The sequence below is a fragment of the Dryobates pubescens genome, chromosome 9 (genome assembly GCF_014839835.1).
Source record: "Dryobates pubescens isolate bDryPub1 chromosome 9, bDryPub1.pri, whole genome shotgun sequence".
Classification (NCBI taxonomy): Eukaryota; Metazoa; Chordata; class Aves; order Piciformes; family Picidae; genus Dryobates; species Dryobates pubescens.
The window spans coordinates 23,080,516-23,094,581 of record NC_071620.1 but is presented as its reverse complement, the minus strand read 5'-3'; the positions used below and the strand labels follow the sequence as shown (position 1 = coordinate 23,094,581).

Below are 14,066 nucleotides of genomic sequence, written 5' to 3'. Positions count from 1 at the left end.
TAAAACGAAGTAGATAACAGAGATCTGGTAATTAGACAATGCTATAGCAGACAACAACAAATCTTGAAGCAGACCAAAATAAGCACAGGCAAAGCCTGGAAGGACTGAAAGTCTTGTTAGCTTGATGCAAACCCTATGTCTTGTTACCAACAGCAGTTACTCCCTATTTACTGAACTACAAAACTAAAGAGCAGGTTAGTGGTTTAGTTATGATTAAATTTCTGATATACCATCTGTACTGGAATGCACAAAGGGCTTCTCAGAAGGTTTTATGGTATTTACTATACCCATGAACAAAGTAGATGTTGGATTTTCTGTATTGGAATCTCTTAGCATTCACTTCAAGATTTCAGAAATCTCATTTCTGATAGGGATTGCTAGAGTGACCTTGGTTTGAAATTCTGTTTTCATATCCACTGGGATAAATTGCTTGTGTGATGAGCTCATTCGTAGTGCTGCCCAGTAGTCTTATCCCATGGGCAACTAAAAAGCATCTGGATTTTTGTTCCTGGTAGGGGAAGGCTATCCATTCTTATTTAACTGCTGATTAGTAGGTAATTCCCTTGATCGAATGCAACTGTTGTGTATTCATATCTCAGCCTTTGATGACAGAAAAGCCCACATTTGCTCGCTCTTTGTCAGAAGTGGCATAATAGAATCATAGAATCAATAAGGTTGGAAAAGACCTCAAAGATCATCAAGTCCAACCTGCCACCCAACACCTCATGACTACTGAACCATGGCACCAAGTGCCACGTCCTGTAATACCTTGCTACTGACACACAAATACTAGGGTTGAATCTCATAGGTTTCATGTACTGTTAGGATTCATTATCACAGAGAGTTTATGTATCATTCAAAGTCTTCAAAGTGATTGCTTTCATAAACCAAGAATTAACTGCACAGCATGTGGGCCTCATCTTCTATACCTCACCAGTGCTACTAAAATATTTACTGAAACACCTGCAGCTTGCTGAGAAGCCACTGTCTGAAGATGTCCTAGAATCTGTGACCAAAACTAAGTCCAAGATTATACACATTTTTGAATTACAGAACTAAAAGACAGGCCATTTCTTGTGTTTCCTTAAAAACTGTGACAGTGTCAACAGGTGAATTAGCTGGCATTAAGCCCCCTCTTTTTAAAAGGAGCCTTCCCTTTAAAACTTCATGAGAATTTCATTCTGCAAAGGAAATACTGTGGAAAATTATATTCTGTCATCTTCATTCTTCCCTCTCCCTTAGGATCCAGTTGACTTCTTGCATCCTTACACTTTCATCCCAAAATTCTTGCCACTTGCATTTTCTTGTTTATCTATCACTGCTTTTATGTAGTCCTATTAACATCTGTTGATGGATGTGCAAACTCAGTTCACTGTCATTATCTTTTATTTATTATCTGCTTTTTAGTCCCTCCCCACTTCCCCTTTAAGAATTATTTTCTCACGATTCTTAAGGAAAAATTAAAAATTAAGCAGACTGTCTGTCCTACCTACTCTGGGCCATTTTCTGCCTTTACTGCTGTTACCAGTGTTGCCTTTTCTTTAGACATCTAGAAGACTTGCCCAGAAGTTCTGTGGTTTGGTCACAAATTTCTCTGAGTTTCTTGGTTCAGTGGAAAGACAAAAGGCTGTTCAAGGGAAAAAAACAAAACCAACCAATCAACAACAACAAAAAAATCTTTTACTATGATTTTCCTTTTCCATATGTGCAACTTTGAGCTACCTTTGCATCCCTTCCTTGCATTCCCCAAACAGAACTTCCATGAGCTTCATCCTGCAGGACAAGATTCTGGAATCAGCCAGCTCCAATAGTATAATGCTCAGCAAACGTGCCTTCAGACTTTTGTTTTATTTAAAAACATAATGTGAATATAAAACAATTCTGATTATTTTCCTACTTAAAACAACAGCAAACAACAACAACAACAAAACCAACAACCACAAAACCAAATTATAACTGCAGTCTATACCTAACACTCTTATTTTCCAGTTACTAATGTTATTGGTGTGAAAATGCCAAAAATCTGATGGTATGCTTACTGAGCTGTCAAAATGAAGCCTGTTTTACAAAATCTCACACCCTAAGTTCAGGGTATCCATCCTAACCCTGAGCCAAAATTCAGTCCCGTGAGTTTGACTTATCTATTCCAGCCATGTTTACACTGTTACTGGCAGTAAGATCAATTCACATTCCTAGGAACTTCTGAAATAGGACATTGTGTATTACTCTGCCTTTGCTTTTCCAATAATTTAATGTGGATTTACATACTGCTTTGATCAGCCAACACAACACCACTACCCAGTGGCAGTCTGCAGCTTCAGCATCCTGAAGGCATGGACTACTGTCACATTTTCCAGTTTCTGGCACGTAACTCAGCTCTCATAACTTGTAGCTGTTTGTCCCCCTTTTCTGGTTTGTTGAAAAGAATAATTTTAGTAGATGACATATTCAAAGACTTTTTTTTTTCCCTGCCCAATTTGGTCACTGCAGTGTAAATCAATCCTTGTTCATCTTTTTTTCTTCCTCTTGCTAATGAGGTTACATGAATTATGTGATTAAAAGTGAGGCATAGCTGGCATGCAGAAATCTGGTTTGAGACAAGACTAAGAAAAGCATACCTGAATATAAAAAGAATCTAAGGATCATATGTGTGCATTAAGTAGAAAAGTTCTTATGAGTATTGGGTTAAGAAAAGATGTTATACATTCAGCTTATTGAAACTCATAAAATGCTAAATGCTCCATTTGAAATGTGCTTTGATTTAATTTTACCAGGGAGTAACTCTCTGTTACTTGTCAGTTTATTTTCATTGCCACACTATTTTCTTTCCTATTTTTGTAGCATCCATAATCACTTCCTCCTCTTTTTATCTTCATTAATCTTCTGGCTTGAATGTCTTTAACACTGCCACCTTTCCCTTATGTAGTGCTTAGCCTTTTGGCCAAGTCTTCCAATAATGTATAAAATAAAAGGGCTTTAATCCTTTCCTAAGGAATTTCCCCAGAGCAGCAGAGCATAGACTTCAGCAGTTCTGAGCAGAAAAACTATTGTCAATTAAAACTTGATCTGATTTATACTAGGGTCATGCCAACTACAGAATAGTTCATATTTGAGGGGATGCAAAGGAAGAACACAGCTATTCCTCTGCCTTCTTCCTCATACTGTAAATAGAGCACAATATGAAACCATTATCTAATTAGTACTTTTTCTTTTCCAAAAACATCTGTCTTACAAGGAATTGGCTGGAGATTAAAAAAAACAAACAACATTTTAGTTGCAACCACAGAGTTCCAAAAATACAATGTAGACAGATTAAAGCCCTTGTAAATAAATTTTATATAAAGCAAATAATATTATGAAAGCTAAAAATGAAGAGTGTTACAGAAATTGATTTATACACAGTTTTTTAGATTGCCACGAATTAAATAGAAAATGTGAAACAAATCCACAGGCAATTAATTTCTGACATGATTCTGAAAAATGCCAGGCTCCATTGGTGGATTCAAGGACAGAATGCATGTTTGCCTAGAGATACATGTGGTTTTGAAGAAGCCATAGGGAATCTGGACCAGCTGAATGAAAGTGGAAGACACGTCAGAGGCTGTGTGACAGCCCCATGTGCTTTTTAGAGCAATTTGGAAGCTAGGTGAGATAATCCACAGCATTTTAAATGGCAACAAAGACCTACATTTGAGCAATTGAATCCTATTGTTTAGGGGTATGACCTTTGAGAATTAGATCTGCTCATGAGAAAATTAAAGACAATTGTGTATTTATATTTGCCTGTACAGTTTCATTTACTGAACTGATGTTAAGCACAATCCTGTGAGCCCATCTAAATTTGCACTTGTTATCACAAGAAGAGGCATATTTTTCATATAGCTTTTTCTGTGTTTCTGCAACGTGTAAAATCTTACCCACATAGCCTGGGACACTGACAGATGAGTTACACTTGCCATGGCCATTTAACAAGTTGAAGTGTTGGCATCTTGGTGGCTGTGCTTCCTTGTTCAAGTGATTACAAACTGTAAGTGGAGATAGGTTTGTGTTTATACTTTCTATGGTAGCAGCAGTGATTTGGATATGAGCAGATTTTCACGTCTGTCAGCTCTGCTTTAACTTCTGCCCTGGGGCAAGGCAGATGCCTGTGGTGTGATAAAGTAATAAATGATGGTTAAGTGCATCTTCAGTTCAGTTATACTACTGTTTGCTTCAGTGTCCCTGGATCAAACCCTGAAAAAATAGGTTTATAGCAGAATTATTTTTATTTTAACCTATCTGCTATGCCTGTGTTCCACAGGTGTTGTCCACTCTTTCAGCATCTAAAAAGAGGAAAATTTTGCTTTAAAGGAATTAGGGGGCATGGGGTTGTGTTTGATTTGTAAACAACTCATCTATAGAAGTATGGCATTTGAACTAGGAAGACATGGTTATACCTATCAGCTTAGCATTCTTGACTTCCCTCCTAGTAGCTAACAGGAGATTCATAATATTTGCATTTCTGGAGATGACAGCAATCCATCTGCTGCTGAAGACATCTCTGGCAACCATATTTTGCCACCTTCATTAAGCTTCCAAATCCATACACAGATCACTAAGTGGCTTCATCTTCAGAAGTGAAGAGCCTGCTATTTCTGCACCCTCATCAGAAGAGGCAGACAATCCAAATCTTTGAATGTCTCCCATTTCTGTGGGTAAATCTATTTTCAATTGATTTAAATACTTGCACAGTTTGATGCATTTCAACAAGCACTTTTGCTTTTCACTGCAGTTCCTGGGTTTGGACTGACAAATCTGAATTAAAATTGGTGGCTTCTCATCCATTTAGTGTCTACCATTTCCATCACTTACACATTTGTCATTGAGCAAGCGCTCTGACATTTGGAGTGTTATCTCAGGAGTGGTGAAGTTACAGGAATGTTTTCCCCAGTGATTTAAGTCATTCTGTGAAATGAAAAATAAAGTAAGAATATTATAATAATCATATTTTCAGAGCAAAAGCAAACTTCAGCTCTTTCCAACCATATCTTCCTCAAATTTTGGTGTGGGTTTTTTTTCTGTTTGTTTGTATAAAAACACATTTCATACCTCTTTAAAATTAATAATGGGGCAGGAGGGAAAACCATCAAACCCATGCTTCGATTGAGTGCTTGTTTTCAAAATGACTTCACAAGTAGTTAATTATTTCATAGTCTTAGGTCTGCTTTGATGTACTGCTGATTAGTAGTTGTATTTTTGCCCTCAAGTTTCAAGCATAAATATGAAAGTTCACCTGAACCTAAAAGATTGTGTAATTGTGGAAAACAAGATTAATGATGATCTATGGGCTGATGAAAGTACTAAATTTAATACAAGGCTACACATATGATGTAATAAATCACAATCAATAAATGAATAAGAATCTGAAAATGTGTGCTATGGCTGGATATGAAATAGTAGTAAACATTTAATTTTTCTGCATTATTTGTTGGCTGGCTTTTCACACAGTTGATTTACTAAATCAGAATATTATGGAAGTTAATGCATCTTTAGTATGCAAATTTCCAGATCTGCTTTGTGAGAGGAATTAATGAGCCTTTTTTTTCGTTAGGAGTACCACCTGGGATCCTTATCCTCAACTCCATGATTACAGACTTTGCAGCTTTTACTTTCTTCTCCTTTACATTTTCTGCAGTAATGAACTATTTGAACCTGTGGAGCTAGACAATACATGGTGGTAGACAAACTGAGCTGAAACCTGTTTGCAGTTCAGGAGATTTTGCTGAGTTGACAGTCATCATAGCTAGCAATGGGTGAATCTAAGAATCACAAATCTGAGGATCAAATTCTTTCCAGGTCACAAAGTAGCCAAATAACTATAGTGTTGCCTGTGAAAACTCAAGTCCCGGGTTTCCTCCTGGCATTAAAACATGTATTGTTTTGGATCAACTTTTACAACAAGAATATAGCTCTCATTGTGTTTCTAGAAGCCTACATGAAGGAAAACTTAAGCTGCAGACAGAAATTAAGGTACTTTATGTGTGATAACACATTTGCAGTCATTACAAAGCAGCACTCTCTAAAACTGATGATTTGACAGCCTTTTCAAGCCTTTTTGACTATAGGATTATCTTCTAACATTATTATTCTCAGTTAATAAATGCTTGGATTGCTATGATTTCCAGCAATTGTAAAGAATACATTTTAAGTTAATAACAACTATTTCAGCAATTTAAAAGATTTTTGTCAGGAATTATAAAGCCTATGTGAAAACCTTTAAGCTTCTTAGTAAGAATATGTGAAGCTAATTGCAAACAATTGAGTTATTACAGCAAAGTAAATCACTCTTTCCATCTGACTTAATCCAACTTCTTTCACTCCAGCATTTGTGCCTGTAGTGAAGAAAGCCATATGTACAGATTGCTAGCATGGCCTGGTTGCCTGATAACTAAGTTGCAGCAATCCACTCATTTCCAGTGAGCTGATCAGACTGCTCAAGGTGGAATTTTGAACAAACCCCTTTTCCCCACTTCTGAAGTACTAAGTGATCGAGTTAGTAAAATCACAGCTCAGAGGAAGCTACTTTTCTTTCCTTGGTCTTTTCAAATGTCAACTAGTGCATTCTTAATTTTAAAGGTAGAGTTGAATTTCTTGTCTTTAGAATAAATGTTTAAAAGTAGATTTTGAAGCTGAGGTTTAAACACTAATTTAAAATGCTATTTTAAGTGCTAAAAAAACTAATTTTGTTCTGTGTACAAGTAACACATTATTTACCTTTACTGATACTTATATTTTGCCATCTACTTCTCATGTTGTTGCTTAGATTTGGAATTCTATACCACTACATGGCAATGTAGTACCTGCTTAGATAAACTCACTTTTGAGTTAGTCTTGGTAGGTCCATTGTGTCGTTTATAGTTGGACAATCTGGCTTTACAGCCTTGATTATTTATGATCCTGTGGGTTCTGTTTTCACCAGCTCAGCAGTATACTTCTTTTGTGCAGGCTTTACAGCAGTCTAAACAACATGGTCAGGGCAAAAAATAACTGAATCCATAGTCCACTGACAGGCATCCTTGGGCTCATCAAATTTTAGATGGTTCAAGTGGTGATGTCCCCAGCTTCTCATCCGACCCCACAATGGAGCTGCTAGAACAGGAGGCATGTTTATGTTGTGCCAGATCATAGTGTCGCATATGAAACCATGGCTAAGGGGGTATTTTGCAGTACAATTCCTGACTGAGCTCAAGCAAATGAACACTGAACACCTCCCTCCCAAACAGTAGTTTAACTGCAAAACAGTAATTTGCAGCAGAAGGGTGGTGCATACTCTCAGTAATGATAGTGCATAACCAACATAATAAGCTTCCTCTACTAGTGGGACTCCTTCCCCTATTCAGTGTTCTTTTAAGTCAATATAAATATTTTGGTGGCCTGCACATTTATCGTTGGCCCAGGCCCTCAAATAAATATATATCAAATATTTATCAATTTAAAGCTGGCAATTAAGCATCTTTGACTCCTAATTAGTGGCAAGTCCCTATTACATTACAGACAAAACTGCTTAAGTGTGACACTTAGAATTAGTACAGAAATGCAGAAAAATAACTAATTGCATGAATGTGGTAAAAATTCATTACCTAAAAAAACCCTAAGTTAGGGGAAACCTATTCACTGTGTTCTTACATGTAGCTGAATATGTGATCCTTCAGAGCACATTGCACAACTTGTCCATTTTGTCACATGTTTTATAGACCATGGCTAGAGTAAAAGTGATAGAGGAATTAGAGGAGGAATTTTCCACTTAATCCATGCATTTTTAGAGGTACTGCTTTTTTTCTTAACTGTTGATAATGCATTCAGTATCTTCAGTGCCCCATGAGTGAAAGGATCAGAGTAATTCCCAGATGGCTTATGTCATTGTGGGTAAAATGTAGAAGGTATCATTCATCAAAATAAAATCTATTGTTAACTTAGTAAGAGAAGACTAGTCTTCAAAGTAAATCCATATTCAAAAAGGAACTGGGTGATCAAACAGAATATTAATCCTGCTTGTGGGCATGAAACATATTCCTGGAAGTGAGATGAATGTCCAGTAAAAACAGTCTCAAATTTCAGCCTGCAAGACACTGATTTCTGAACTGGACATGCAGGCAAGTGCCAGAAATAACCAAAATTCAAATGCATTTCACTGAAACACATTGCATTTTAAGTATACTTCATTCTTAGCTTGAAAACTGAGTACCACTGGTCAGTTCTTTGACTGTTTTTGAGGTGTTCTCCATCATTAAGAACATAGAATGTTGTCCAATATTAAGAACTGAGAATGGGGGGTGGGAGGGGGTCCATTTTACAGTTCAAATTCTCATGGCAACTGTAACTTGAGGCGCATTCCTGCCTTAGCAGTGTGGTAAGGGTGGCATGCTTGCAGTCCCCTGGTCTTGACTGCAGAAAATGCATAAAAAATTGCAATCAAGTATGGTATACCTATTAGTATTTTGTTGAAGAACCTGGCTTTTTAAAACTATGGAAATAAATAGAGACATGATCATGCACTTATTTGTCTTTCATTTGTTCCAATTTGAAAATGCTTTTCTAAATGGATAAGTATTTACATTTCTGTAATGAAAATAAATGAACCATTTATTTTTTTAAAGTTCAGTTAGGGATTTCCCTGAATATATTTTATCAGCCACTGCAAGATAAATGTTATCTATCTTTTGATTCTTGGACAGGAGGAGGGTGTATGAGTCCTTCAGGGAACTTATATTTTGATGTGTAAACAAGGAACTATTTTTCTCCTGAGTTTTGTAACACTGTTAGATTAATTTTGAACTTTGCTTTGACTGCATATGAGACCTATCCACTCCTTTAATTACTTACCACTAAAACAAACTGAAAGCTTGGGAGATATCTGACAGACCCAACTTCTTTTATCTTACACCCCTGTCATGTCCCAGGTTACACACTACACCATTCCATTTATGAATTACAGAATCATAAAATCATGAATCATGTCTTTTTTTTGCTCCTGTACAATATATGCATATACCCTCCGTTAGGGTGTATGGAGGGACATCCTGAAGCATCCTGATTACTGGTAGCCTGCCTTCCTTAAAATGAGTGAGCTGATGTGTTAGTGACAGATTTTTGTTAGCCAAGCAGCATTCATTACACTGTCACTAAATTAACCTCTTCCCTTGTGGTCTGTTTTTGTTTGACAAAGGGTTCATTACATATCTCATACATTCTGCTTTATGTGACCCTCAGCTGTCTATGTTACATCCAGTAAAGAAAGACCTCACATTTCTAGCAGCTTTTATTTTTGATTGACAAATATCAGTACAAAAAAATCAGCTGCAAATGAGGAACTGAAACTTTTAGATCATTGTGACTATATTGAAAAACACATTGTAGTAGCTAATATACTGATCAAACTGCTTACACACTACTAGAAAAGAGGTTGTGCTTCAAGGTGTTTGAAAGTGATACAGCACTTCTCCCAGACTGTCACTGCATTTTTCCGAGATACTTGACTTTGCAGCAGAAAATACTTTAGTCTATACAGCTGAAATATATTGCAAATGTTAAATGGATTAAATGTTGGCTCACTGACAAATTGAAAAATGTGGTGTTAATTGACATATAAGTGACTGGGATGTGTCTAGCAGGGTCTGTCTGGAATTAGTTCTTGGGTCAGTAGCACTTAACATTTTTCTTAACAGTCTAGAAAATGATGTAAAACATCTTCAGTAAATCTGGACCATGACAGAAATCATTGATGTAGCAAATAATATGCTAGATAATTGTAGAAGTTAATAAAATGCATTTTAAAATTGCTAACCAATAGCCTCTTGTGTGGGATAGGAAATGATATGTAGTTGTAAAGCTGTGATTTAGAGAAGGGTAGGTTATCAAAGATAATTGGTTCTACTTAACCTCTTTGTGCAATGTTGTAGAAGGAAGAAGCTCTAATGTATGCATTAGAGTCAGACTGACAAGAGGAACAGGCTCATGATTTTTTTCCATGATATATTGATAAGACTGCTTCTAGAGTACCAAATCAAATTTTGGCATCCAGTCTTTAAGGAAAATAAGGAAATGGGACAGAAGGAAGACATAGAAATACACAGGACTTGGAGATTAGGTTTTAAATCTTAGGTAGCTTTAAGAAGTTCAGCTTAGTTTATCATTATGTATGAGTACTTGAGCATAAAAAAATTGTAGGTACTGGACAAGCAACACATTCAGTGTCAATAAAGGCATAGAAAAAGTCAGTGACTGGAAAATTACATTGAGGGGGAAATGCAGCTTTGACTTAACTTGCAATTTGTTATCTTTGAGAATTACTAAATAGTGGAACAGCTGATGTGGGGAGATGATAGACTTACCAGTGATAAACATCAGTTAAAAAAACAGAGAGGGAAAGACAGTGCTCTTTCTAACAAGCACTGTAATCCAGCTGATGGAATGTTGGAAGTGAGGAGCCAGTTGGGATAGCAAGCAGTGTGGTTCTGGCTGTTGTTGGGATCTGTTAATTTTATTATGTCATTTTTACAATTCATGTGCTGCCAGAACAATTGTATCTCTTCAAGTCCTCAGTCTAAAACATACATGATTTAAATAGCTGCCTCAAGGAGTCATGAAAAATTTGCTTGCTCTGACGTTCACAGGACCAGGTTTCTTGTTCTTTGCTGTCTTCTGATCCAGAAACATTCAAGGTTGAAACTCAGATCCCAGGAAGGTTGATTCAGTCCTCTGTGCTCTAAAGGGATGGTCCCTGAATATAACTCGTGTGGTCACCATTGTAGTGATCACCAGGTTTTAAGGTAGGAAAGGACTTCACATAGCTTGGAGTAGTGAACAGTAGTCCAGCTGAAGTCTTTGGACTAAAAGATCTTTCTTGCCTGAAGTACCACAAAACTATGCAACCAGAAAGTTTGTCACAATTCTGCTTGGCCTCAAGCACTGGGAGTCTTGAACACAGTGCTAAGTTCTCCAGTGCCTTTCCATGTTCAGTGGGGCAGGGTTTTCTGGGGAATATTTTTCTTTCCAACACTAAGATATGGGAAAATCAGAAAAGATTTCTGACAAAGAAGCTTCTTTTAGATGTGAAATAGCAACACAGCCTTTACACTAAAATACAAGTTGAGAGCAATTGCTTTCAGCCTAATTGGATACATTAATACATGAATTTAATGAAAAGCAAAACTAATACTGATGCCAATATAAGGTGTACTAAGTGATACCAAGTCCAGAAAATGTGTAGTGCTCACAATAAATGGGAAGACAGCCCTTGGGAGCAGAAATATAAGCAAGCTTCTTCAGGGACAAAGAGAACCAGGAGAAGGAAGAGGAGGGGTCCAAGCAGATAGCTCTCCTATCCTCAGCAAGCTTCCCTCTTTACAATGAGCATAATGCTCATAGTGTAGGATCATAGAATCATAGAATTGTTACGGTTGGAAGGAACCTCAAGAATCCTCTAGTTCCAACCCCTCTGCCATGGGCAGGGACCCCTCACACTACATCAGGTTGCTCAGAGCCACATCCAGCCTGGCCTTATCTGTGAGCCAACTCATGTCAGCTACCCTGGGAGATTAAAAACTACTGATGGCTTGCAGACTTTGGCTGGCCTAGAATTCTCTCCCAGTGAAAGCAAGACATATAAAAAGGCAATTGTCACCATGGGAAAGAGAGAAGCAGATAATCTGTTGCTTGTTTGAACATGGTTGTATCAGCTAAGGTAGGGGTTATGGAAGCAGGAAATTGTACTAAGTGATAAAACCATTTTTTAGCATTCATTAGAACTACATACTTTATTAGGCTCCTTTTCTTGAGATACCCTTTCCTGGGTATCTCTCTAAGATGCCAGAGGCAGAGAGATCATTTAAAAATTGTCCCACTGATGCCTATTTCTTTTTGTCCTTCACTCTGAATTCATTCTGGTATTTAATGGTTGTTTCATTTCATCTATATAATTTACAAAGCATTTTCATTAAATGAAACATATTGTACTCGGGGAAATGAACTGACAGGACCTACAGGACTTGACAATACCTCTCAGAAGACCTATATTGTGAGGCTTGAGAATACTTAACAGTTCTGTATGTGTTTCTTAGGTGTGGTCTGTTCCCTTCGGTTCATATCTGTCTATGGGGAATTTCCTTCTGATTCTGGGTTTAGAAGTGTTGGAGCTATGGCTAACATGCACCTCAGGGAGACAGATTCTGTTGTAGAAAACATTTTTTGTCCCTTGTCCTCTTTTAATATGTAGACAATACACAAAATGTACAGTGTTTTGATATTTTTATGCCACTAGATTTTACCAAGGAACTGTTTGCTGGGTTGTGTCTTCTACCTGCAGTCTATCAGAATTCCTCTTAATTAAAAGCTTTAACATATTTTGTTACACATTATTTGGGACTATTAATTTATAAAGCATGCTCTTTATCATGGTATTTATAGCATTCGGCTTAGTGGTTTCATGGATGTAATAAATCTTATTTATATTGGTATATTATTGCTTTTGGCAGTGTAAAACTCTGCTTGCATAGAAGCAGAAAAAAAACCACTTTTGAGACTGGAGTTAAAAGTTTATTCATGATAACTGCTCTGGGAAATTCTGGAAAAAAGAGGCTTTTTCATTGGTTTGCTTTTTGGTATTGAGGGTTTGTTGCTTTTCTTTTAAAGTGATATTTAATGATTATGTTCATTATGGCCATTTTCTTTCAGGAATATCAGCCTTGTAACACCAATACCTGTCCAGAGTTAAAAAAGACAACTCCATGGACACCTTGGACCCCAGTCAATATTTCAGACAATGGTGGCCACTATGAACAACGTTTCCGATACACCTGCAAGGCACGTTTGCCTGACCCAAATTTGTTAGAAGTGGGGAGGCAGAGGATTGAAATGCGTTATTGTTCGAGTGATGGCACCAGTGGATGCTCAACAGATGGTAAGCAAAGCTAAAGTGGCTGCAAAATGCCTCCATGCTAGCCAGGTTTCTGCAGTTCCATTTTCAGCACAGCGAAAGTGTTTGCTTATCAGTGTGCTGTGTAACAGAAGTGATAATGAAAATGAGGATGTAGTGGTCACAACAAGAATCTACCTGGTATTTCTTCTGGACATACATTCATCACACAGTGATCAGGTGTCTTTTGCCACTGATAATGAGATTTGTCAGGTTATTTAACAGTCTTTAAAATAATTTGAGTCATAACATGGCAGCCCAGTTCTTGGAGGAGTCTACTGAGAGGTCTCAATCACAAACCCTATGAGGAGAGGCTAAGGGAGCTGGGGTTGTTTAGCCTGGAGAAGAGGAGGCTCAGGGGAGACCTTATTGCTCTCTACAACTACCTGAAGGGAGGTTGTAGCCAGGAGGGGGTTGGTCTCTTCTCCCAGGCAACCAGCGCCAGAACAAGAGGACACAGTCTCAAGCTGCACCAGGGGAGGTTTAGGCTTGAGGTGAGGAGAAAGTTCTTCACAGAAAGAGTTGTTGGCCATTGGAATGTCCTACCCAGGGCAGTGGTGGAGTCACCATCCCTGGAGGTGTTCAAGAGGGGATTAGACGTGGCACTTGACATGGTGGTTTAGTAGTCAGGAGGTGTTGGGTGACAGGTTTGACATGATGATCTCTGAGGTCTTTTCCTACCTAATTGATTGATTCTATGATTCTATACTACTCCCTCAGGTTTTTACTGGAAGAGAGCTTGATAAATATTTGGCTAAAATATGTTTTATTGGTGGTGACAAGAACTTTTTGCTCAGTAATTCTAAAGCAGCAACTGTTAAGATACTTAAAGGTGTTTAACTAAATAATGAGTTTATGAACTGGATAATTTCTATTATAAAAGTTTATGTCTATGTCATTCCCATTTCAGGTAATCTGTCTCTAAGGCAGATTTCTCTGTGGAGCAACTCTTGTAACAAATGTTTCTGCTATTCTTCTCTTTTTATCCAAATCAGTTTTCAAACTAGCATGTAGCAAAGAATTTGCTCTGCTAGGATTGGTGTAGGACTATCACCCCTTGTCCTGTTGCCACAGAGCTTGCTAAAAGTTTGTCCCTATCTTTCTTGCCCCTTGA

At 37.5% G+C, this 14,066-nt stretch overlaps 1 protein-coding gene across 1 annotated transcript in view; it reads left to right on the top strand.

Moving 5' to 3' along the window:
- The window catches only part of SEMA5A (semaphorin 5A), a 213,407-nt gene that overhangs the window by 177,029 nt on the left and 22,312 nt on the right, over nt 1-14,066 (top strand). Inside the window, exon 16 of the mRNA XM_009899419.2 lies at nt 12,712-12,937. Within this exon, the coding sequence (XP_009897721.1) occupies nt 12,712-12,937 (226 nt within the window). The remainder of the gene's footprint in view (nt 1-12,711; nt 12,938-14,066) is intronic.